This window comes from Mustelus asterias, unplaced genomic scaffold, assembly GCF_964213995.1.
Source record: "Mustelus asterias unplaced genomic scaffold, sMusAst1.hap1.1 HAP1_SCAFFOLD_301, whole genome shotgun sequence".
NCBI lineage: Eukaryota > Metazoa > Chordata > Chondrichthyes > Carcharhiniformes > Triakidae > Mustelus > Mustelus asterias.
In genome coordinates, this window is record NW_027590266.1 from 55,119 (window position 1) to 81,803 (window position 26,685).

Consider the following 26,685-nt stretch of genomic DNA (forward strand, 5'->3'; position numbering starts at 1 on the left):
ATCCCCCCTCCCCCCTCCCACCCCATCCCCCCCTCCCCCCCATCCCCCCCTTGCCCCCCTCCCCCCCGCCCCATCCCTCACCCCCCCTCCCCCCGCCCCATCCCTCCCCCCCGTCCCCGCGTCCCCCCGTCCCCCCCTGTCCCACCTCCCTCCCCCCTCCCCCCCTCCCTCCCCCCTCCCCCCTCCCCCCGTCCCCCCGTCCCCTCCTCCCCCCCGTTCCCCCCTCCCCCTGTCCCCCTGTCCCCCTTCCCCCCCAATCCCCCCATCCCCCCTCCCCCCCAATCCCCCCATCCCCCCTCCCCCCCAATCCCCCCATCCCCCCTCCCCCCAATCCCCCCATCCCCCCTCCCCCCCCCACCAATATGGAGAGAACGAACACTTTAAATTATGAATTCAGAAAGTTTATTAACCATTAAAACGGTAACAAGTCAGAAAGATAACAAGCAAAGTATCAATTAACAGTAATTAGCAGTAATTATGAGAAGAAAGCTTAACTTGAACAATTGAACAGATTTTTCTCCACCCTTCTCAGACCAAGTTATGAAGTGACAACATCAAAAACAGCTCTCAGCATATCACTCTCTTCCTAGCTCTCTTCTTCTCTGCCTCTGTCGCTGCCTCTCTCTCCCCTTTGCTATATACGTCTTTCTCTTTACACCTCTCGCTCCATCTTTCTCTCTCTGTCTGCCTCTGCCCTCCTTTCCTTTCTGACCACCCTTACCCAAAATAGTTTCTCAAGACCCCCTTTTTACGTCTTATAAGTTGAAAGCCTGCCTGAGCCAATGGTTGGAAAATAGCCAATTGGTCGAGAACTCATTAATAATGAAATAACGATTAGCCCATTGGGTTTCAGCAAATTATGTTTGTTGTCTCAGCTTGAAGACAATGTTTCTTCTCAGCATCCCTTACCAGTTAAGTGGGAGTTCTGTTCACAAACAGGGCATTGTGAACAGAACTCCCACTCACCTGACGAAGGGGCAGTGCTCCGAAAGCTTGTGCTACCAAATAAACCCGTTGGACTTTAACCTGGTATTGTGAGACTTCTTACTGGTGTTTACCCCAGTCCAACGCCGGCATCTCCACATCAGAAAGATAAATGCCAGCCATGTAAGAGTTAACATCAGGCAATTTTTTTTTTAAAAGGTTAATAACGTGAGCAGAGTAAAGTGCTAAACTGGCATGAAAACCCAGCGGGAGGAGAGCCCAGACATACTGCAATCCATCAAGGGCTGTCATAGCCGTTTTCAGCCAGTCAGCTTCAACTAGCGTGTGGGACGGAACCGCATTTACAAGCGCAATAGATGATTTATATTTCTCCCTTCTGATTCCAGAAAGAAGTGTCGCAGAGTTCTGCTGTGGAGTTAAACGAGGCTCTATATTTACTTTCATATTGATTAGGTGTCTTTGCAAATAGGAATAGTATTTTTTAAGGAGTTGTTCAAGGAGACTTTTTTTCTGCTCCCTCTACACAAGTGCGATCTAACTGTCCCTGAAGATACAACTGACGGTCGGTCATCCTGGTCCATTGAAGCTTCCACAGCTCTGGAGGAAATTCTAAGGAGATATTTGATATCGGGCTGACCTGCCTGGGATGGAGCATTTGAGCTTTAAGGAGAGACTGGAGAAGCTTGGATTGTTTTCTTTAGAGCAGAGAAGGCTGAGGGGGGACATGATTGAGGTGTATAATATTATAAGGGTCATGGACAGGGTGAGGAGGAAGCAGCTGTTTCCCTTGGTTGAGGAGCGAATCACGAGGGGGCAGAGTTTTACGATAAGGGGCAGGAGATTCAGAGGGGATTTGAGAAAATCTTTTTCACTCAGAGGGTGGTGGGAATCTGGAACGCACTGTCTGGGAAGATAGTGGCAGCCAGAAACCTTACAACCTTCAAAAAATGTTTGGATTAGCTCTTGAAATATAACATTCAAGAATATGGGACAAGTGCAGGAAAATGTGATTAGTGCACCTTTAGTCGTTGGTGATGCAGACTCGATGGGCCAAAGGGCATTTTTTCTGTGCTGTATGACTATGGGCGGAATTTTCCTATCCCGCCCGTCACGGAAATCGTAGCGGGCGGGGGCGGGCCATGCAAAAGTCCATTGACCTGGGGCGGGACTCTTCAGCCTTGGGGTGAGTGTGGCCGGAAGATCCCACCCTATGACTCTACTGCAAATAAAAAGTTTAGGCGCATTCAATCTAAGCCAGGTAGCAGCCCAAACTCTAGGCTGGTTGTATTGCCATGAACACCACAGGAAGAAGATAAATGTCAACAAGTTGTTGTTTAGACCATGTAAATCCTCCTGAAGGTAACTGATTAATCAGGCTCCCCAAATCTTGCCAAATCGACTCTAAAAATGCAGGATTGAAGACAGTGCAATCAACACCTGTATCAAACAGATCTGTAACTTGCCACAATGGGTAGAGTGGCCTGAGCATAGGGGAATGCAAAGGGCACTGGGTGCCAGATCCTCAATCCGAAGAGCTCTATGTATCAGAAAGCTGACTGTTAATCTGTTCCTGAGCTGCAAGCACTCTAATAGAGGAGCTGGGCTCTGTTGTAGGGTTATCTGTTTTCCCTGACTCCTCAGCTGGCATGGTGGGGGGCTTGCAGGCATGACGCTCACCATCTATATTTGGCCATCAGTTTATATCTATCTCCCAGTTATCTAGGTTACATTAGAATTTGATGGAGGTGATTTTAAATCTACCCACCTGGTGGAAACTGGGTTAAACTGCTCACCCAAAGTGGGTGGGTCCTCATTAACATACATGGACTGGGCTCCGGTGACATCGTTGGGCTCCGATTGCGCTGCCAACTCTGTCCTGATCCCCACACCCAGAATCTACAGAAATCAGCGAGTTTCCAAATCCCCTCACCACTCACCCAAAATCCACCTGGAGTTAAAATCAGGCCCATGTTAGTTTTCTTACTGCTTTCAACAAGTTTGTATAATTCATAAAGAATTATTGTGACTGTCCAATGGGATCAATTATCTTGAATTCCCCAAATTCTTAGGTAATGTTGTCCTTTTCGCACTCAGTAAAAGCGCTAAAGATGGGGAAATCAATGCTATTTGTTCAGTTTACCGATATGGTTAATGTACCTGAATGAAACAGAGGGATTTTTAATAATTACAAATGATTATTTGAAAATTAAACACATGGACAAATACTCATTGGAACGAAGGAGCCATTAGAATATAAATGAAAATGTAGCCGATTGAACCTGTTTATAGGTCAGGGCCTTCAGTACACTTTCCAAAATGTGTTTAGTTTTCATTGGGACAGTCATTGTCGGCCTCGATGGAAAGGCGTAATTCACAAAGAGCACTTAGATATTCTTCATTATCAGGATCAAAATCGAAATGCTTTTCAAACAACTCTCAGTCTACAGCCTTTCTCCACCCAATTGGCGCAGGAATTCACGAACACGAAGGGCCTCACTGTCTCTCGGATCCTGGCGAAGGCGTCTTGCTGCTATTGCCTCCAGGTTTTCTCGACACCTTCTCCGTTCAGTTGAGTTATAATTGATTTTCATTCCTTCCAGAAAATGGTCAATGGCATTCGATTCTGATCTCATGTATTTTAGTTCAAATAACCCAGCCTGTAAACATATTGCCTGTTTATTCTCTGGACGTATGACCTCCAATGACAGGAGATGGTTGTAGATCTCCTTTGCTTCGCGATATTCTTCATTTAATGAACAGATTCCTGCAAAATCCAGATGTGGTTTAATAGATGTTAATGGTCGGTTTTCAAAAGCCTTTTGAAAATGAAACTTGCACAGTTTGATCAGTTCAGCTCTTTGCTGAAGAGCAGCATTGCGAGGACCTCTGCTGCCTGGAGAATTCATCAGTTCGTACAATTTGGTTCTGTAACACGCACCTATTTGATGGTGTAAGAAGGTAGAATTTGGGGTAATTTCTAATCCTTTCTTCAACAGACTCACAGCTTTTTCCACATCTCCTTTCGTTCTGTAAAACTTTGCAGCATAACGAAGCACGTATGGATGATCAGGAGATTTCTGCAACGCTTCCTCAATGAATTTCAATGCTTCCTCCTTCTGATTGAACTGTTGTAGTTTTAGAGCCAGCAGCACCATGGCTTCAGTGTGATCTGGATCAAGCTCCAGCACACGTCTCAACTGCTTCATTGCTTCACTGGGCCTACGACTCTCTGGGGTACCAGAAAACCATTCCAGACGAAACAGAACAGTTGCGTATCCAACAATGTATTCTGTGTTATCCGGAGCTTCCTCCAGAGCCTTTTTAAAACATTCCATTGCCTCTTCATAATATTGAGCAGCAGAGCTCAGCAGTGCCCAACCCTTCTCCCCGTACACTTCAGGTATCATTGCTGTATACCGAGAGGCATCAGGAAATTGTTGACAGATCCTCTCCAGTTTGTCGAGGTAGGACTGAGCCTCTGTCAGTTGTCCCATGTGATAATTGACCCAGGCACGGTTTCCATAGGTGACGATGATTCTTTTTTCAAATTCATCTTCATGATTCTCCCTCAGAATCTTTTCAGCTTCCTGTAAGTTTTGAATCGCCTCCTCACGGTTTCCTTGCAGACAGTTTACAAAAGCGAGTTGGTTGTAAGACGTGGCTTGATATTTCACATCAAGCTGTATTGAGTCTTCTAATCTTTGCTTCATATCATCCAAGTCAATGTTTTCTTTCTGTGGCACCCACGTGAAGTGACATTGAAGCTGATCGAGCTTCATTCTCAACGAATCCTCCTGTCTGTAAGGGGAAAAAAAACAACTTTTGCTTACTCTTGATTCATTGATGGTGGCTGTTGTATTAGTTCCTGGCCTGATAGTCACTGCTCAGTAACACCACAATCCCTTGAACAACAATGTCTGTTGCATTTGCCCAGTGCATTTCGCTGCTATTCTTGCATTCTAATCTGCAATAGGAGCATTCTCATTACATTGTGAATGTTAATTCTAAAACACAAATTCTTTCATTCCCAGTCAGATAGGGAGCTGCTTGTTGATGGCGAAAGACCAGAAAGTCTGTTTCGCAGTCAAGGGTGAGGTGGTGATTGGGTTTGTGTGTTGGGTGGTGGAGGACGGTTGCTCCCAGACAGGGGAGAGATTCAGGCCAAGACGCTTTATTATCAACATTATTTCTCCAGCCATTGTTACCTTGGGCGGATAACCTTAAATGTTCACAGGAAGCTTGGGCCACATCATACACAAATCAGATATTTTCTTGCCAGCCTTTATTCACTGTGTACTGTAACCCGAAGCTCTGTTGCCTTTGCCTTCTGAATAATACTCGATTTGGAAAACGGCGAGGTCTGTTTAATTGAGATGTAACTTGGTGACATTTCATGACATTAATTTAATTTATATGACAAATGGGGATTAAAAATAATCTCAGCATAATTGATCTAGAGCCATAGACCCTACAGAGCAGAGGGAGGCCATTCAGCCCATTGAGTCTGCACCAACCACAATCCCACCCTGGCCCTTTCCCCATGCATTTCCCCTAGCTAGTCCCACTGACACTAAGGGTCAATTTAACGTGGCCAATCCACCTACCCTGCACATCTTTGGACTGTGGGAGGAAGCTGGAGTGCCCGGAGGAAACCCAAGCAGACATGGGGAGAACGTGCAAACTCAGTGACCCAAGCTGGGAATCGAACCTGGGCCTCTGGCACTGTGAGTCAGCAGAGCTAACCACTGTGCCACCATGTCATGATCTGGGAAGGAATATCAGCAGAACTTCATTGATTTTTACTCCAAATTAGAATTTGTGAATATTTCACTGGTAGATTTACTGAGGTTGAATGACCTCCTTTACTAACTTTACTGGAATGACACTACTTCTGGTATAAAGGGTAAGAAACCCAGTATTTCCTTATGATTAATATTAATCATTAGTTCAATCAATATTAATGCATCTTTAAAAAAATCATTTTTGTTGAAACAAAATATTACATGTGGAAAGTTGAAAAGTTGCAAATTTCTAACTTGTTATTTAGATTGCAATTTGCACAGTTGAACTCCAACAAAATCTTTTGATAGGTGTTGCTCATTATTTATTCAACAAATCTGCTTCAGAACACATGGGTTTCAGTCGGAATTTCTATAGATGCACTCTGAAGAGTTGAATTTTGATCAAGGTCGCTCTCCCCAGTGAGAATTCTCAATTTGAGTTGTGACACCTCCTCAGGAGTTCCTCATGGTGGCGTCCTAGGCCCAAAAACACATTCAGCTGTTTCATCAATCACCTCCCTTCCATCAAAAAAGTCACAAGTGGATTTTTGCTGATTATTGCACAGTGCTTGGTTATGTTTCCAACTCCTCAGTTTGTGAAACAATCCGTGCCCACATGCAGCATGAACCGGCCAACATTTGGGTTTGGGCTGACAGGTGGCAAATAATATTCATGCCACACGGGTGCCAGGCAATGACCATCTCCAACAAAACAGACTCTAATCATCAGATTGCATTGACCAGAAAGCTAACTGCACCAGCCAAATAAATACTGGGGCAATTTGATGCACCCGTCCCCCACCAGACATGCTTTTGCGGGAATGGCACATACAATATGACAGGTGGCTGGCTAGCCCAGCACCACTTTGCCCACCCCAAACTGTTCTCCACAATACAATGGGTGGGTAAGGCCCCCACGAGGCCTCCACTGCCAGACTGCACTGAGCATTAGAATGCAGATGAGAGTGGGAAGCCTGCTTTATCAGCAGCTATGGGTAAAAAAACAGGAAGAGGGTTGAGTACCACCTCCTCAGGGGTGGGGTGCTGGAGGGCGCCCTATGTGCCTCAGGGGCATGCCCACAAGAAGCTAACAATTCTCTGAGTCTTCCCACTAACCCCCAAAAGCTGATTGTCTCCCACCCTCCCCAGCAAACCTGTTCACTCCCTAATGAAATATCCTGGACTCACTCCACTCCGGAATCCAGATTAGCTGGCAACTCTCCAAAGGTCGGAAGTCCTGTTTTCACATTGTTTAGGAAACACCCAGTGTAATAGTACTGCCTTTTAAAAATTTCTCCAAACAACGTTTCTACAAAGGGGAGAAGGGGTGCCTGGGGTAGGGGGGAGTGGGGGGGTGGGGGGTGGGGGGGGAAGGGGAGGGAGGTTGGGGGGGGAGGGTGTGGAGGAGACCAATACAGTGCCCCTAAAGTCCAGGTCATTTTGATTACAAAAGCAGGTGAGAGGAAGGGAATTCTGTGGCGAGTAACTCACCTGTTGATTCCCTAAAGCCTGCCCATTTACAAGACGCTGGTCAGGATTATGATGGGATACCCGAACCTGCATCCCACATCCCCAACCCCATTCACCATTAGAAACATTCAGTCCCCCAAAGCCCCAGCACACACAGTGGCAGCAGTGTGTCACATCGACAAGATGCACTGCACTCACCAAGGCTCCTTCCAGCTCTGTGACCTCTGCCACCTAGATGGAGTAAGGCAACAGTGCATGGGAACAACCAACACCCGCAAGATGCCCTCCGAGTCACAAACCAACCTGACTTGGAACTGTTGTTGTTCCATTGTCGCTGGATCTAAATCCCAAAGTTGTTACCTTACCTTAACCTACAGCACCGTGGAAGGGAGGGGGGATGGGGGAGCGGGGGGGGGGGGCGTTCAGAGGTCATTACTGATGGCAACATTTAAAAGGCACAAATGTGTTGTACAGCATTTCCCCGCTGTCTGTGTGGAGTTTGCACGTTCTCCCAGTGTCCGCGTGGGTTTCCTTCAGGTGCTCCGGTTTCCTCCCACAGTCCAAAGATGTACGGGTTAGGTTGATTGGCCATGCTAAATTGCCCCTCGTGTCAGGGGGATTAGCAGGGTAAAGATGTGGGGTTGCAGGAATAGGGCTGCTGGGATTGTGGTCGGTGCAGACTCAATGGGCCAAATGGCCTCCTTCTGCACTGGAGGGAGCCGAAGATTTTATGATCTCTGAGTTAATGGAATAAAGTGGAAAGTAATCGAGAATGAGAGAAAGAGGAAATGGTGGCTGAATGTGGCAGGATCAAGTAAAAGCACCACAAGCTGGGGAGATGGTGGGAACTCAGTGGGTGGTGGGGTGTCAGTTTATACTGGTTGATTGGAGTGGGGGAAAGTAGTTGGGGGAGAGAATAGGGGAGGGAGAGGCAATTGTGCCTTTCCCCACAAACTGCATTTTAAAATAATTCACTGATTGTGAAACACTTTGGGACATTCCTGTGAAGTGTGGGGAGATGTTGCATCAATACAACTTCTTCTTTCTTGCTTTCTTCCTGTTCAATTCCCGCAGCCTCACTCCATTCCCCGGACATCCCAACTCATTCCCTACTCCAGCTGCCTCTTCTTCATGTTGCCGCTCTTCTCCCCTCTCCCCCCTCAATCCTCGCTGTCATTCTTACCCCCTCACCCCGTTCATGGTGACTTTCTGCTTTCAGTTCAAACTACTGCACCTGTCTTTACCCCCAGTTACTGTGAGCTTTCATCTCCCTCACACTCAGAGAGAAATCTTACCAAAAAATGGCAGAGTGTTGTTTTTGGTGAGAAAACCAGCCTGTTTCTCTCCAGAGAAACTGCCCCGTTTTCTGTCCAGAACTTACAAGACAGTGCCAAAAAAAATTAAGAGGGAGAGTTTCACACCTTCAGACAGAGGGCAGGGTCTCAACATGTCAGCAAAACCTGCTGCTTCAGACCCTGAGTAATCCTCCCTCCCACCAAGGAAGTCTCAGGGGCCCCCCTTGCCTATCCCCGATCAGAGTCAGCATTTCTCTAACCCTGCCCCCAAACATTGGCCCCTTCTTACCCCCTCTGATCATCAGCACCGTCACCTGTCAACTTGTGCCAAGGGGCAGTGCTGTGGGCAGTGTTGAGGACATTACCAGACCATATCACTCTCCCCTGGGGGCTATATTCACCTTTATGACTGGGAGAGACCCCCATGACATCAAGTGGGTGCCCGCTCAATATCTAGTGAGGGGGAAGTCCCGGAGAGAGTGCTCACTAATGACATGCTAATGTATTAAAATGAGCTTTCCGCAGTCTTGCGACGCGTTTTACGCCACTCCATCGGCGAGGGGCCGGAAGATCGAAACCCGGAAACTCACTGGTGCAAATCGCGCTCTCTGGACTCTGAGCATGTGCAGTCATTCCTGCAGACGGAGAGCGCGAGTTCAAAATCACCCCCTCAGTCTCCATTTCAGCAAGTACATTTCCTTCTCTTCCCCACTTTTAGCTGCAACTCTGCTGTCACATTCCAAACTACCTCCCCTCCTTTCCATTCCAGTTCAGGCTGTACTCTCACTTTGATTTAGGATTCGGATTGCTTTAATTTGTGTTGTACACCTGTAAGTGCTGAGAATCACAACTTTACTTCAGTAAAACTCTCCTAAATTACTCGGAAACAGAACCTTCCCTCTTGAAAGTCTACATATAACTTGAGGACACTGATTGGATGTGATTACAAAAATTAAAATTTGGATGTTTAACGAAGTCTGATTAGAAATATATTCAACTTTAGTTATTAACCAATATACATTTTAAAAAGATCTACCTATTGCACTACGTTTTCCGACAATCACCAATCTCGATTAGCGACACACCCTGTGGATTAATAATTCCAGTTCTTTGCATTTTAAACAGCTTTGTAAACTATGTGAGCATCTTCTTCAAAACAAGCTCAGTGTTCAGTAGTCTATACATCGGCTTCAATACTAAAGCAATTCCGATTATCCTTACCTCGCCATTATGGAATATGGGTTGAATTCCTGTTTCAGCTACAACTCGACTCGTGATGGTGAGTTGCTCAACACGAATGTTGTGAGTGTTGGGTATGTTATGCTCTTTAACTCATTTCCTGATTGTGACATAAACTGCGTGTGATCATTTCGTGACTGGGAATTGAAACTAAACCGATGAAATTAAAGTCAAGAACAAATTGTTGACCAGAAAAGAAATGAAAATATAAACCAATGTTTGTATTCATGTGATGCGCGTTATCATACACGAGGCTTTTATTTGCTGTAACGAAGCAGCCAATAATTATATACACGATCCCAGACTGAGGGGTCCCAGCCAGAGCAGGGACCTTTATACCTCTCCCAGGAGGCGGAGCCCGACTGGGATATACCACAATATTACAATACAAAGGTGTAACAACCCCACCCTAACCCCAACAGCAACAAGTAGAACAACCCATCCCTAACCCAACAGCAACATATGTACATACTTGTAGTACTGGCCAGACCCTGGCTCAGTACTATCCAGTGGGAACCAACGATGGTTCACCACATTCACCCCTCCTTTGAAAACAAAGGCCGGCGGGGTACAAAAACAGAATAATTTGTCATCAGTCTATAAGTTCAGACGGTCAGGGGGACCGCACCGTCGTTGTGACCTCCTCAATACCGGCGGTGACACCGGAGTAGGCACTTGCGGTGGCGTTCTCCCCAAGGCGGCGTCCAGGTGTTCTTCCATGGACTCACAGGCCGGTTGACCCTGAGGTGACGGTAATCCATGGAGTCCCGACACGCTCTGAAGTGGCGACCATCCTCTGGACTCAGGCAAGCTGTACACGGGAGTAAAAGGGTTAAGCAATGGTCCCAATGCTGCCCGCGCCGTGTCCGGGGGGGAAACAAGAGTTATGGGGTTTGTAACAGGGGGTATGGGAGCGACAGGGGTTGCTTCGTCCCCTGCTGGCGCCAGGTCTCGGATCGAGACCGTGTCCTCTCGCCCGTCAGGGTATGCCACATAGGCATACTGAGGGTTGGCGTGGAGGAGATGGACCTGTTCGACCAACGGGTCGGACTTGTGGGCCCTTACATGTCGCCGCAGGAGGACAGGTCCTGAGTACGTCAACCAAGACGGTAATGAGGTCCCCGAGGAAGACTTCCGAGGGAATGAAAACAGATGGGGAGTAGCGTTGGTTGCCGTACACAGGAGTGAGCGAATAGAATGGAGCGCATCAGGGAGCACCTCTTGCCAACGGGAGACTGGAAGGCTTTTTGACTTCAACGCCAGTAAGACAGCCTTCCAGACTGTAGCATTCTCACGTTCCACCTGTCCGTTACCCCTAGGGTTGTAGCTCGTGGTCCTACTAGAGGCAATCCCATATGCCCCAAGTCATCGCTCATGAACGACGAGCCCCTGTCGCTGTGAATGTAGCCGGGGTACCCGAACAGGGTAAAAAGATCACGGAATGCCTTGATAACCGTGGCAGCGGATGTATCAGAGCAGGGAACAACAAAAGGGAATCTAGAGTACTCGTCAATGATGTTGAGGAAGTACACATTCCGATCTGTTGAGGGAAGGGGGCCCTTAAAATCGACACTCAGTCTCTCGAAGGGACGAGTGGCCTTGACTAAATGTGCCCGGTCATGTCGGTAAAAGTGCGGTTTGCATTCCGCGCATACCCGACAGCTTCTTGTTATGGACCTGACGTCCTCCACCGAGTAGGGCAGATTGCGGGCTTTTATAAAGTGGTAGAGCCGAGTGACCCCAGGATGGCATAGGTCATTATGGAGAGCCTACAAACGGTCCTCCTGTATACTGGCGCATGTTCCACGCGAGAGGGCATCCGAGGGCTCATTGAGTTTCCCTGGATGATACATGATGTCATAGTTATAGGTGGAGAGTTCAATTCTCCACCGCAAGATCTTGTCGTTCTTGATCTTGCCCCTCTGCGTGTTATTAAACATGAACGCCACGGACCGCTGGTCCGTGATCAGGGTGAACCGTTTTCCCGCCAAGGAATGGCGCCAGTGCCTGACGGCCTCCACAATGGCCTGGGCCTCCTTTTCCACCGCTGAATGTCGAATTTCGGGGCCTTGAAGGGTGCGGGAAAAAAATGCAACGGGCCTGCCTGCCTGGTTAAGTGTGGCGGCCAGGGCGAAATCAGATGCATCGCTCTCCACCTGAAAGGGGATGGACTCATCAACAGCGTGCATCGTAGCTTTCGCGATGTAGGCTTTCAATTTATCCAAGGCCAATCGGGCCTCTGGCGTTAAGGGAAAAGTCATGGACTTAATGAGCTGACGGGCTTTGGCCGCGTAATTGGGAACCCACTGCGCATAATAAGAGAAGAAGCCTAAGCATCTTCTCAGTGCTTTTGCACTAGCGGGCAGGGGAAGTTCAGAAAGGGGGCGCATACGGTCTGGATCAGGGCCAATGACCCCGTTTTCCACCACGTATCCTAGGATGGCTAAACAGTGCGTACGAAACACACACTTCTCCCTGTTGTAGGTCAGGTTCAGGCGAGGTGCAGTGCGTCGGAAATTCAGGAGATTCGTGTCGTGGTCCTGCTGGTCATGGCCGCAGATGACGACATTATCCAGGTACGGGAAGGTAGCCCGCAGCCTGTTCTGGTCCACCATTCGGTCCATAGCACGCTGGAAGACCGAGACCCCATTGGTGACACCAAAGGGAACCCTGAGAAAGTGATACAAGCGGCCATCCGCCTCAAAAGCCGTGTATTGTCGGTCCTCTGGGCGAATGGGGAGTTGGTGGTAGGCAGACTTGAGGTCTATGGTGGAGAACACCCGGTACTGCGCAATCTGATTGACCATGTCAGATATGCGCGGGAGGGGATACGCACCCAGCTGCGTGTATCGATTAATGGTCTGACTATAGTCAATGACCATCCGGGGTTTGTTCCCACTCTTGACCACCACGACCTGCGCTCTCCACGGACTAGCGCTGGGTTGTATGATCCTTTCTTTGAGGAGCCGCTGAACCTGAGATCGAATGAAGATCCGATCCTCAGCGCTGTAACACCTACTCTTAGTCGCAATGGGCTTGCAGCCTGGCACAAGATTCTGGAACAGGGAGGGTGTGGTGATCTTCAGCGTCGAGAGGCTACAGGCAATTTGGAGGCTGCAGTTCTCCCACTGAAAGTGAAGGGAGTAGCCCACCGTACTGTAGGGTTACACTCCTCAAGTGGACCATGAAGTTAAGTCCGAGAAGTATTGGCGCGCAAAGGTGCGGCAACACTAGGAGCTTGAAACGCTCGTAAACTGTGCCTTGCACCGTTAAAGTTACCACGCAACTCCCTAGCACGGTGACAGACCGGGACCTCAATGCCATAGAAATTGTCTGTTTGACAGGTTGAATCCGGAGTCCACACCGCTTCACAGCGTCTGGGTGGATAAAGCTCTCAGTGCTCCCGCTGTCAAACAGACAATAAATCAAGTGGTCATTTACCTGGATGTTCATCATAGATTTGTCAAGTCTATGAGGCTTGGCCTGGTCCAGGATGATCGCCGCCGCCGTTGGTTCATGAGCGCCACTGCAGGCAGCTGAAATTGACGAGGATGACCCCTGCTGGTCGTTCGCGGTTGGTGCCGACCAACATGGCCGCTCCCATAGGTCGCACGTGGGTGATGGCGCCAAACTCAGCGACCCCTGGTGGTCACACATCTCCGACTCCGTCGACCGTAATGGCGTCGTCCTGGCCTCGCACGTGGACGAAACCCTCGACGATTTCGACGAGGAAGAACCGGGCTCTGAGGAATCGCAGGCCGCACTGCTGTTCCTAGATTTAGATCGACACACTTTCGAATAGTGCCCCTTCTTACCGCAGGCGGAGCACAACACAGCTTTAGCGGGACACCGTTGCTGAGTATGCTTCGCTCCCCCACAGAAGTAACACCGCGGGTCGCCCGGAGCTGCTGCCGTCGTCTGGCCCGAGTGTGAGCACGCCATTACGCAACATTTCGAACCCGAGGGACGAGGAGGGATTGGCGACTGCTCCTGCCAAGTTGTCTCCACGTGGTCTTCAGGATACAATACTAGGCTTTTGGAGGCCGTCTCCAGCATCTCTGCTAGCTCTATTGCCTGGGTAAGGTCAAGGTTACCTTTCTCCAGTAGTTTGAGTCGAATGTACGACGATCCGACTCCCGCCACAAACTCATCTCGGGCGAGGTCGTTCATACTCTGCTCTGCCGACACAGCTTTGCAGTTACAGCCCCTGGCTAGCTGTAGGAGCTCGTTCGCGTATTCCTCCATCGTTTCGCCAGACTGCCGTCGTCGAGTGGCTAAGAGGTAACGAGCGTGTATTTCATTGGGCGGTTTGATATAACGCTTCTTCAGAAGCTCGAGGGCCTTTGTGTAATCGGTGGCCGCACGGATCACGAGGTAGACAGTGTCGCTTACCCTCGCATGGAGGACCCGGAGTCTGTCATCATCTGTGGTGACCGCTGCGGAGGCTGCCAGGTAGTCTTCGAAACACTTCAGCCAGTGGTCGAAGGTGTTAGAGGCGCCCACCGCACGTGGATCTAGTGTAAGGCTTTCCGGCTTCAGTATCTGCTCCATACTCTCTTTTTTCTTCTTCGACGAGAGTTTATTTACAGCAAATAAAATTGAGGCGCGTTATCATACATGAGGCTTGATGCTCAGGAAATAAAGGCTTTTATTTGTTGTAACAAAGCAACTACCAATTATATACACGATCCCAGACTGAGGGGTCCCAGCCAGAGCAGGGACTTTTATACCTCTCCCAGGAGGCGGAGCCCGACTGGGATGTACCACAATACTACAATACAAAGGTGTAACAACCCCACCCTAACCCCAACAGCAACAAGTAGAACAACCCACCCCTAACCCAACAGCAACATATGTACATACTTGTAGTACTGGCCAGACCCTGGCTCAGTACTATCCAGTGGGAAGCAACAATGGTTCACCACATCATGCAAGTCTGATGCTGAACTTGTTTGAGACTGATCTCCATGGAGACAATTACAAACATCAGCCAGATAATAGTGATAGATAAATGATTACAGCTCAAACTTTATTTTGTTTACAACCCTGCCTCCTCCATCATCACCTGCCTCGTCCTGTTTTTTTGCATGACCGAAGCGATTTTTATATACTGATGTACAGCTGATATAATTGAACCGATTTTAACTCCTGGAATGTCCGTGTCTACAATGGAAGCCATGCTTGACCTGCATGAGACAGTTGTTACGCTCCATAAAGCACTGTCAGAGTTGACCATTGCCATTGTAACTCAGCAGGTCCATCAGGCAAATGCTCAGGCTGGTGTGGACCGGCACCTTGATGCGTTTCCCTGTCGGGTTCCCTGTATCTTCAATAAGAAGCATATTGTTGGACTCGAATCTGGCTGTCCTGCATGGGCCTGGCATCTGATGACCTGCAATCAATGATTTATGCTTCTGCCTTTTGATTGGCAGTAGGATTTTGTCTCCCACTTTGCCAATACCATTTTTGGTATCCACATGGGTGCCCTTGGGCGATCTGTGATACAAAAGGAACTGTTGTCAGTTATCCATATTCTGATCATTTTCTGTGTGGCTTGAATGGGTGCAGAATTCCTGCACATTCGGTTCATTGCTTCTGCTGTATGAGTCAATGGTTCGATACTTTTCCTGAACAGTGCCAAAGGAGCCAAAAAGAAATGAACAACTGTGCCGGAGCGACTTACCAAGGACCCTGATGGCCATTGCCTTTTGAACACACGTGTTGTATTTGCTTCAATGGAGAGCATTTTGATGTGGATCAGAACAACAGCGTCGCAATGCCCAGTGACATCATGGCCGGAATATTATCACCGTTGATGCTGGTGGGATTTTCCCATTCCACTGCAGCGAACGGAGATTTGGTTGGGCGCCAAATTCTGCGACCTCGCGGCTGCAAGAGTATGGTGTGGGTGGCCTGTAAGATTGGGCCCGATGTCTCTCAGAGTTGACATGGTCTGCCCCATTCTCTCCTCAATCATGCTCGGTGTATTTGGAAAGTTTATATATCGCATTGCACATTCTCTGCTGCGACTCAGCGATTAGCTTTCTCATCAATAGCTCCGGAGTTATTTGCCAATGACTTCCAGATATGCCATTAATCTCACGGACTTCAAACCCCCACTCATTGCCAAACCTGTAAAGTAAAGAGTTACCAGAAACACCTGATTCTGATGTCATTGCTGTCTGTGCAGAGTCTGCACATTCTCCTCATATCTGCGTGGGTTTCCTCTGGGTCCGCCGGTTTCCTCCCACAGTCCGAAATGCTGATTAGGTGTATAAATTCTCCCTCAACCTGAACAGGCACCGGAATGTGGCGTCTCGGGGATTTTCACAGTAACTTCATTGCAGTGTTAATGTAAACCGAATTGTGATGCTAATAAATGAACTTGAATCTTTAACAGTGTCACATGATTGGGTAACTGTGATCCAGGGGGAAACAGAAGAAGAACCTCGTGTGGAGTTATTAAGCTGTGCAGAGACGTGTAAATAAATAAAAATGTTTTTACCAACTGGTGTTAAGTAGCTTTCTCAGGGGAACAGGCAAATCCTAAAAACTCCCATCTGGATACTGAACACAATACAAGACATGGTGGCAGTGGGCAATGAGTAAAATACTAAGAAAAACTCCAAGTAAAGTCTGCAGACCTGACTGACCTATAGATCCTTGGAGAACAGATGAGAAGAAAATTGATTGAAGACTCATCTAAGAATTCAGAGCATTGTGGTGTGGCAGATGCGGCTGAGATATAGCCTGGATAGAAGCAAGCATAGATAACAATCTATAAACCAAACTATTCAAGCAGCAACAGATCCAGAGTTTAGGATGAGCATAGAGTCTACATTACCACTCCCAGAATTGTTCTGAAGTGCTGAAGGCTCTCAACAGCCTTGAAAGTGGTACAGCCACTGAAAGATGGACAGACACAGAACAGCTTCAGGTTTGCACAAGAAGGAACAAAAGCATCAGGTCAGTACTTTACACTACACAATAGGAACTATTGCAGATAGTACAATGGTAAGAAAGAGAGTCGATGGGACTTCAGGCTCTTATGATGAAGTCCCCTGGTCATATGTTTCATACTTAAGTATTGAAAAATATTAAACTTTGAACATGCAAAATCTAAAAAGAGGAAAGAAAAATAGAGTGAATGCATGGATTCATTCATAAATTGCCTGTACAGGCTAGCAGAACATTGTGACTATAAGATTTTCAGAGATGAATTAATAAGGAATTGCACAGTCGTTGGAGTCTTTGACTCACTTTGTTCCCGAAACATTGCTGCCATCTTCTTTGTGTCCTCCTTTGTGAAGACAGATCCAATACGTATATAGTTGGTCAGCCATTTCTTTTTTCCCCATTATAATTCCCCTTGTTTTTGACTGTAAAGGACCTTCACCAATCTTTTTCTCTTCACACACCTGTAGAATCTTTTCCAGTCATATGTTCCCCATAAGCTTTCTCATGTACTCCATTTTCCCCTTCTTAACCAAGACCATAAGAAAGAGGCTCAGGAGTAGCCCATTAAGCCTTCAAGTCTGCTCTGCCAGTTAATAAGATCATGTCTGATCTAACACTTGCTAAGTTCTCTTTCCTGTCTTATCTCCGTAACCTTTAATTCCCCTACTGATTAAAAACCTATCGATCTCAGCCATGAAAATATTCAAGGATTCGGCCTCCATAGTTTTCTGGGTAAAGAATTCCAAAGATACATCAGTCAGAGAGATGAAATTCTCCCTGAAATCTGTCTGAAATGAATACAACTTATTCCGCAACTATGCTCTCTGATCCTACAATATTTTATGAGTGGAAAGATCCTCCCAACATTCATACTGTCTAAAGCCCCGAAGAAACTTAAATGTTTCAAACACATCACTTCTCATTCTTCTGAACTCCAAGGAGTATGGACCCAACCTGTTTTATCTTTCCTCAGATGGCGGACTCGTTGTAGTGTCATATAAGCCTACTTGTCACACTAATAAATAAACAAGGAGAACATGCAAACTCCACACAGAGAGTCACCCAAGACTGGAATCAAATACGGATTCCTGGCAATGAGACACAGCAGGGCTAGCCACTGTGCCACCCTATCGTCTTAGTTTTCAATTCTTATAACATCTTCCCTTGACCGAGAGGTGCCAACCTCAAAATGGAGTATGTAACTTGTGACCAGGTTGCTGTGTGTTGATCAGGATGAAGTACCTGAAATGTTGCTCATGAAAACGTTCAAACCTGGCTGTAAACATTCCCGACCAACAGGAATTAACTTGCAGATTTTACCCTCATCATATTCTGAACCACAAACCCATTCTCATCCAATGAGATTAGCAACACAGAAAATCTTGGCCACAGTATAATTTTATTGGTTGTTTTAACATTCAGTCTCTGAATATACAATTACTATTAAAATCACTGTTTATAAAATCAGTATCTGCAGCCATTGTGTTTTATTCTTTTCAATCCAATTTAACCCATTTTTATATCCTTTAGCCTTCCCCCATTTACTGCTTTCCCCTTCAGTGAGATGGTGACAGTCGGTAGAAAATGGTCTTTCCCGGCTATTGTCCGAGCTGCTCTGTGTTGGCCAGTGAGGGTCTGGGATGGTTTGATGAAGAGTTGGTGAAGCTGACAAGTTACAGGACAGGGAGACTCCCAGTGACAGAGACTGAGATCTGAGTGAACGCTCTGGATGGGAGTCTGATCGTCTGTCAGCAAATCCTCAGAGCAACAGAATCAAGAGTTGCTTTATCTGAAGGGGCTGCACTGACTGTTGGCCCTTTCTCCAGTGTTACATGTGGAAAGCCTTTCACCCAATGGGCAACTTTCCTGAGAAGAGGCAGCAAGTGAGAGATAGGGTGGCAGAGTGGTTTTATTATACCCACTACAGGCTGGATTGGATATTGTTATTACACTGTCATTACCATCAGCAGAGTATAAATCACACAGAGTTCACTGAAGCTTAAAATACCAGCTCGAATATTTTCCTATTAAAATCACAAAACAAATGGAGATCCAAACAAAACATACTTTAATCTATATTTGGCCATCAGTTTATATCTATCTCCCAGTTATCTAGGTTACATTAGAATTTGATGGAGGTGATTTTAAATCTCCCCACTTGGTGGAAACTGTGTTAAACTGCTCACCCAAAGTGGGCGGGGTCCTCATTAACATACACGGACTGGGCTCCAGTATCAGAGACATCAATACATTTTCCAAAAATGTGTTTAGTTTTCATTGGGAGAGTGATTGTCATCCTCGATGGAAAGGCGTAATTCACAAAGAGCACTTAGATATGTTTCATTGTCAGGATCAAACTCCAAAGCCTTTTCAAAGCATTTAATAGCTTCACATCTCTCCCCATCCAGCTGGTGCAGGAACCCATGAACACCAAGGGCCTTGCTGTCTCTAGGATTCTTGCGAAGGCATCTTGTTGCTGTCATCTCCAGGTTTTCTCGACACTTTTTCTGTTCTATTGAGTCATAATTGACTTTCATTCCTTCCAGAAAATGGTCAATAGCATTTGAGTCTGATTTCTTATGATTGAGTTCAAATAACCCAGCCTGTAAACATATTGCCTGTTTATTCTCTGGACGTATACCCTCCAGTGTCAGTAGATGCTTATAGATCTCCTTTGCTTTGCGATATTCTTCATTTAATGAACAGATCCCTGCAAAATCCAGGTGTGCCTTAATGGATGTTAATGGTCGGTTTTCAAAAGCCTTTTGAAAATGAAACTTGCACAGTTTGATCAGTTCAGCTCTGTTTTGAGGAGCAGCATTGCGAGGACCTTTGCTGCCTGGATATTTCATCAGTTCATACAATTTGGTTCTGTAGCACTGACCTATTTGATGGTGTAAGAAGGTAGAGCTTGGGGTAATTTCTAATCCTTTCTTCAACAGATTCAGAGCTTTTTCCACATCTCCTTCCTTTCTGTAAAACATTGCAGCATAACGAAGCACGTATGGAAGATCAGGGGATTTCTGCAACGCTCTATTAATGAATTTCAATGCTTCTTCCTTCTGATAGAACTGTTGTAGTTTTAGAGCCAGCAGCACCATGGCTACAGTGTGATCTGGATCAAGCTCCAGCACACGTCTCAACTGCTTCATTGCTTCACTGGGCCCACGACTCTCTGGGGTACCAGAAAACGATTCCAGACGAAACAGAACAGTCGCATATCCAACATTCCATTCAATATTATTCGGATCTTCCTCCAGAGCCTTTTTAAAACATTCCATTGCATCTTCATAATATTGAGCAGCAGAGCTCAGCAGTGCCCAACCCTTCTCCCCGTACACTTCAGGTATCATTGCTGTATACTGAGAGGCATCAGGAAATTGTTGACAGATCCTCTCCAGTTTGTCGAGGTAGGACTGAGCCTCTGTCAGTTGTACCATGTGATAATTGACCCAGGCACGGTTTCCATAGGTGACGATGATTCTTCTTTCAAATTCATCTTTTTGATTCTCCCTCAGAATCTTTTCAGCTTCCTGTAAGTTTTGAATCGCCTCGTCACGGTTTCCTTGCAGGCAGTTTACAAAAGCGAGTTGGTTGTAAGACCTGGCTCGATATTTCACATCGAGCTGTATTGAATCTTCTAATCTTTGCTGCAAATTATCCAAGTCAATGTTTTCTTTCTGTGGCGCCCACGTGAAGTGACATTGAAGCTGATCGAGCTTCACTCTCAACAAATCCTCCCGTGTGTTACTGTAACAGAAAAAAAAATCATCAAAACTCATCTCAGACGAACTGAAACACCTTCTCCCTCCATTTAATTTCTGAAGCATTCTCCTGATTCCGGACTCAATGAAAATTCTGGTCACGGAGACTTGCTCTGCACACCACTTGCATAAGGAAATATGAGGACTGTGCTGCTTCCTTATATTTGCTTCATGGTGGCTGTTGTATTAGATCCTGGCCTGTCAGTCACTGCTCAGTAACACCACAATCCCTTCCACTCACAATGTCATGAACAACAATGTCTGTTGCATTTGTCCAGTGCTATTCTTGCATTCTAATCTGCAATAGAATCATCCTCACTACATTGTGAATGTTAATTCTAAAACACAAATTCTTTCATTCCCAGTCAGATAGGGAGCTGCTTGTTGATGGCGAAAGACCAGAAAGTCTGTTTCGCAGTCAAGGGTGAGGTGGTGATTGGGTTTGTGTGTTGGGTGGTGGAGAATGGTTGCTCCCAGACAGGGGAGAGATTCAGGCCAAGACGCTTTATTATCAACATTATTTCTCCAGCCATTGTTACCTTGGGCGGATAACCTTAAATGTTCACAGGAAGCTTGGGCCACATCATACACAAATCAGATATTTTCTTGCCAGCCTTTATTCACTGTGTACTGTAACCCGAAGCTCTGTTGCCTTTGCCTTCTGAATAATGCTCGATTTGGAAAATGGCGAGGTCTGTTTAATTGAGATGTAACTTGGTGACATTTCATGACATTAATTTAATTTATATGACAAATGGGGATTAAAAATAATCTCAGCATAATTCACAATAAATTGATCTAGAGCCATAGACCCTACAGAGCAGAGGGAGGCCATTCAGCCCATTGAGTCTGCACCAACCACAATCCCACCCTGGCCCTATCCCCATGCATTTCCCCTAGCTAGTCCCACTGACACTAAGGGTCAATTTAACGTGGCCAATCCACCTACCCTGCACATCTTTGGACTGTGGGAGGAAGCTGGAGTGCCCGGAGGAAACCCAAGCAGACATGGGGAGAACGTGCAAACTCAGTGACCCAAGCTGGGAATCGAACCTGGGCCTCTGGCACTGTGAGGCAGCAGAGCTAACCACTGTGCCACCATGTCATGATCTGGGAAGGAATATCAGCAGAACTTCATTGATTTTTACTCCAAATTGGAATTTGTGAATATTTCACTGGTAGATTTACTGAGGTTGAATGACCTCCTTTACTAACTTTACTGGAATGACACTACTTCTGGTATAAAGGGTAAGAAACCCAGTATTTCCTTATGATTAATATTAATCATTAGTTCAATCAATATTAATGCATCTTTAAAAAAATCATTTTTGTTGAAACAAAATATTACATGTGGAAAGTTGAAAAGTTGCAAATTTCTAACTTGTTATTTAGATTGCAATTTGCACAGTTGAACTCCAACAAAATCTTTTGATAGGTGTTGCTCATTATTTATTCAACAAATCTGCTTCAGAACACATGGGTTTCAGTCGGAATTTCTATAGATGCACTCTGAAGAGTTGAATTTTGATCAAGGTCGCTCTCCCCAGTGAGAATTCTCAATTTGAGTTGTGACACCTCCTCAGGAGTTCCTCATGGTGGCGTCCTAGGCCCAAAAACACATTCAGCTGTTTCATCAATCACTTCCCTTCCATCAAAAAAGTCACAAGTGGATTTTTGCTGATTATTGCACAGTGCTTGGTTATGTTTCCAACTCCTCAGTTTGTGAAACAATCCGTGCCCACATGCAGCATGAACCGGCCAACATTTGGGTTTGGGCTGACAGGTGGCAAATAATATTCATGCCACACGGGTGCCAGGCAATGACCATCTCCAACAAGACAGACTCTAATCATCAGATTGCATTGACCAGAAAGCTAACTGCACCAGCCAAATAAATACTGGGGCAATTTGATGCACCCGTCCCCCACCAGACATGCTTTTGCGGGAATGGCACATACAATATGACAGGTGGCTGGCTAGCCCAGCACCACTTTGCCCACCCCAGACTGTTCTCCACAATACAATGGGTGGGTAAGGCCCCCACGAAGCCACCTGCCTTTAGGCCTTTTGAGGTCCCTAAGTGATCATTAATGGGACTTATTTTGCCTCCACTGCCAGACTGCACTGAGCATTAGAATGCAGATGAGAGTGGGAAGCCTGCTTTATCAGCAGCTATGGGTAAAAAAACAGGAAGAGGGTTGAGTACCACCTCCTCAGGGGTGGGGTGCTGGAGAGTGCCCTATGTGCCTCAGGGGCATGCCCACAAGAAGCTAACAATTCTCTGAGTCTTCCCACTAACCCCCAAAAGCTGATTGCCTCCCACCCTCCCCAGCAAACCTGTTCACTCCCTAATGAAATATCCTGGACTCACTCCACTCCGGAATCCAGATTAGCTGGCAACTCTCCAAAGGTCGGAAGTCCTGTTTTCACATTGTTTAGGAAACACCCAGTGTAATAGTACTGCCTTTTAAAAATTTCTCCAAACAATGTTTCTACAAAGGGGAGAAGGGGTGCCTGGGGTAGGGGGGAGTGGGGGGGTGGGGGGGGGGGGGGGGGGGAAGGGGAGGGAGGTTGGGGGGGGGTGTGGAGGAGACCAATACAGTGCCCCTAAAGTCCAGGTCATTTTGATTACAAAAGCAGGTGAGAGGAAGGGAATTCTGTGGCGAGTAACTCGCCTGTTGATTCCCTAAAGCCTGCCCATTTACAAGACGCTGGTCAGGATTATGATGGGATACCCGAACCTGCATCCCACATCCCCAACCCCATTCACCATTAGAAACATTCAGTCCCCCAAAGCCCCAGCACACACAGTGGCAGCAGTGTGTCACATCGACAAGATGCACTGCACTCACCAAGGCTCCTTCCAGCTCTGTGACCTCTGCCACCTAGATGGAGTAAGGCAACAGTGCATGGGAACAACCAACACCCGCAAGATGCCCTCCGAGTCACAAACCAACCTGACTTGGAACTGTTGTTGTTCCATTGTCGCTGGATCTAAATCCCAAAGTTGTTACCTTACCTTAACCTACAGCACCGTGGAAGGGAGGGGCGATGGGGGAGCGGGGGCGGGGGGGGGGGGGGAGCGTTCAGAGGTCATTACTGATGGCAACATTTAAAAGGCACAAATGTGTTGTACAGCATTTCCCCGCTGTCTGTGTGGAGTTTGCACGTTCTCCCAGTGTCCGCGTGGGTTTCCTTCAGGTGCTCCGGTTTCCTCCAACAGTCCAAAGATGTGCGGGTTAGGTTGATTGGCCATGCTAAATTGCCCCTCGTGTCAGGGGGATTAGCAGGGTAAAGATGTGGGGTTGCAGGAATAGGGCTGCTGGGATTGTGGTCGGTGCAGACTCAATGGGCCAAATGGCCTCCTTCTGCACTGGAGGGAGCCGAAGATTTTATGATCTCTGAGTTAATGGAATAAAGTGGAACGTAATCGAGAATGAGAGGAAGAGGAAATGGTGGCTGAATGTGGCAGGATCAAGTAAAAGCACCACAAGCTGGGGAGATGGTGGGAACTCAGTGGGTGGTGGGGTGTCAGTTTATACTGGTTGATTGGAGTGGGGGAAAGTAGTTGGGGGAGAGAATAGGGGAGGGAGAGGCAATTGTGCCTTTCCCCACAAACTGCATTTTAAAATAATTCACTGATTGTGAAACACTTTGGGACATTCCTGTGAAGTGTGGGGAGATGTTGCATCAATACAACTTCTTTCTTGCTTTCTTCCTGTTCAATTCCCGCAGCCTCACTCCATTCCCCGGACATCCCAACTCATTCCCTACTCCAGCTGCCTCTTCTTCATGTTGCCGCTCTTCTCCCCTCTCTCGCTCAATCCTTGCTGTCATTCTTACCCCCTCACCCCGTTCATGGTGGCTTTCTGCTTTCAGTTCAAACTACTGCACCTGTCTTTACCCCCAGTTACTGTGAGCTTTCATCTCCCTCACACTCAAAGAGAAATCTTACCAAAAAATGGCAGTGTTGTTTTTGGTGAGAAAACCAGCCTGTTTCTCTCCAGAGAAACGCCCCCGTTTTCTGTCCAGAGCTTACAAGACAGTGCCAAAAAAAATTAAGAGGGAGGGTTTCACACCTTCAGACAGAGGGCAGGGTCTCAACATGTCAGCAAAACCTGCTGCTTCAGACCCTGAGTAATCCTCCCTCCCACCAAGGAAGTCTCAGGGGCCCCTCTTGCCTATCCCCGATCAGAGTCAGCATTTCTCTAACCCTGCCCCCAAACATTGGCCCCTTCTTACCCCCTCTGATCATCAGCGCCGTCACCTGTCAACTTGTGCCAAGGGGCAGTGCTGTGGGCAGTGTTGAGGACATTGCCAGACCATATCACTCTCCCCTGGGGGCTATATTCACCTTTATGACTGGGAGAGACCCCCATGACATCAAGTGGGTGCCCGCTCAATATCTAGTGAGGGGGAAGTCCCGGAGAGAGTGCTCACTAATGACATGCTAATGTATTAAAATGAGCTTTCCGCAGTCTTGCGACGCGTTTCACGCCACTCCATCGGCGAGGGGCCGGAAGATCGAAACCCGGAAACTCACTGGTGCAAATCGCGCTCTCTGGACTCTGAACATGTGCAGTCATTCCCGCAGACGGAGAGCGCGAGTTCAAAATCACCCCTCAGTCTCCATTTCAGCAAGTACATTTCCTTCTCTTCCCCACTTTTAGCTGCAACTCTGCTGTTACATTCCAAACTACCTTCCCTCCTTTCCTTTCCAGTTCAGGCTATACTCTCACTTTGATTTAGGATTCGGATTGCTTTAATTTATGTTGTACACCTGTAAGTGCTGAGAATCACAACTTTACTTCTGTAAAACTCTCCTAAATTACTCGGAAACAGAACCTTCCCTCTTGAAAGTCTACATATAACTTGAGGACACTGACTGGATGTGATTACAAAAATTAAAATTTGGATGTTTAACGAAGTCTGATTAGAAATATATTCAACTTTAGTTATTAACCAATATACATTTTAAAAAGATCTACCTATTGCACTACGTTTTCCGACAATCACCAATCTCGATTAGCGACACACCCTGTAGATTAATAATTCCAGTTCTTTGCATTTTAAACAGCTTTGTAAACTATGCGAGCATCTTCTTCAAATCAAGCTCAGTGTTCAGTAGTCTACACATCGGCCTCAATACTAAAGCAATTCCGATGATCCTTACCTCGCCATTATGGAATATGGGTTGAATTCCTGTTTCAGCTACAACTCTACCCGTGATGGTGAGTTGCTCAACACGAATGTTGTGAGTGTTGGGTATGTTATGCTCTTTAACTCATTTCCTGATTGTGACATAAACTGCGTGTGATCATTTCGTGACTGGGAATTGAAACTAAACCGATGAAATTAAAGTCAAGAACAAATTGCTGACCAGAAAAGAAATGAAAATATAAACCAATGTTTGTATTCATGTGATGCGCGTTATCATACACGAGGCTTGATGCTCAGGAAATAAAGGCTTTTATTTGCTGTAACGAAGCAGCCAATAATTATATACACGATCCCAGACTGAGGGGTCCCAGCCAGAGCAGGGACCTTTATACCTCTCCCAGGAGGCGGAGCCCGACTGGGATATACCACAATACTACAATACAAAGGTGTAACAACCCCACCCTAACCCCAACAGCAACAAGTAGAACAACCCATCCCTAACCCAACAGCAACATATGTACATACTTGTAGTACTGGCCAGACCCTGGCTCAGTACTATCCAGTGGGAACCAACGATGGTTCACCACATTCACCCCTCCTTTGAAAACAAAGGCCGGCGGGGTACAAAAACAGAATAATTTGTCATCAGTCTATAAGTTCAGACGGTCAGGGGGACCGCACCGTCGTTGTGACCTCCTCAATACCGGCGGTGACACCGGAGTAGACACTTGCGGTGGCGTTCTCCCCAAGGCGGCGTCCAGGTGTTCTTCCATGGACTCACAGGCCGGTTGACCCTGAGGTGATGGTAATCCATGGAGTCCCGACACGCTCTGAAGTGGCGACCATCCTCTGGACTCAGGCAAGCTGTACACGGGAGTAAAAGGGTTAAGCAATGGTCCCGATGCTGCCCGCGCCGTGTCCGGGGGGGAAACAAGAGTTATGGGGTTTGTAACAGGGGGTATGGGAGCGACAGGGGTTGCTACATCCCCTGCTGGCGCCAGGTCTCGGATCGAGACCGTGTCCTCTTGCCCGTCAGGGTATGCCACATAGGCATACTAAGGGTTGGCGTGGAGG

General features: G+C 47.0%; 3 protein-coding genes across 4 annotated transcripts in view; all 3 read right to left on the reverse strand.

Moving 5' to 3' along the window:
- Positions 1 to 26,685, reverse strand: part of LOC144486231 (antiviral innate immune response effector IFIT1-like) — a 60,925-nt gene that overhangs the window by 19,190 nt on the left and 15,050 nt on the right. The gene's annotated exons all lie outside the window — the stretch shown is intronic.
- Positions 388 to 9,797, reverse strand: LOC144486222 (antiviral innate immune response effector IFIT1-like). 2 transcript variants are annotated; one of them, XM_078204296.1, is made up of 2 exons: positions 9,713 to 9,797; positions 388 to 4,743 (listed from the first exon to the last, which is right to left on the reverse strand). In XM_078204296.1, exons 1-2 carry the CDS (start codon positions 9,718 to 9,720, stop codon positions 3,387 to 3,389), a joined length of 1,365 nt encoding a protein of 454 aa, XP_078060422.1. In that variant the 5' UTR covers positions 9,721 to 9,797; the 3' UTR covers positions 388 to 3,386. The 2 variants fall into 2 exon arrangements, with proteins under 2 accessions (XP_078060422.1, XP_078060423.1); XM_078204297.1 differs by lacking the exon at positions 9,713 to 9,797 and adding an exon at positions 9,528 to 9,605 and having other exon boundaries at positions 394 to 4,743.
- Positions 18,074 to 25,704, reverse strand: LOC144486224 (interferon-induced protein with tetratricopeptide repeats 5-like). Its single transcript, XM_078204298.1, has 2 exons — positions 25,625 to 25,704; positions 18,074 to 20,437 (listed from the first exon to the last, which is right to left on the reverse strand). The coding sequence occupies exons 1-2, from the start codon at positions 25,630 to 25,632 to the stop codon at positions 18,955 to 18,957; spliced, it is 1,491 nt and encodes a 496-aa protein (XP_078060424.1). The 5' UTR covers positions 25,633 to 25,704; the 3' UTR covers positions 18,074 to 18,954.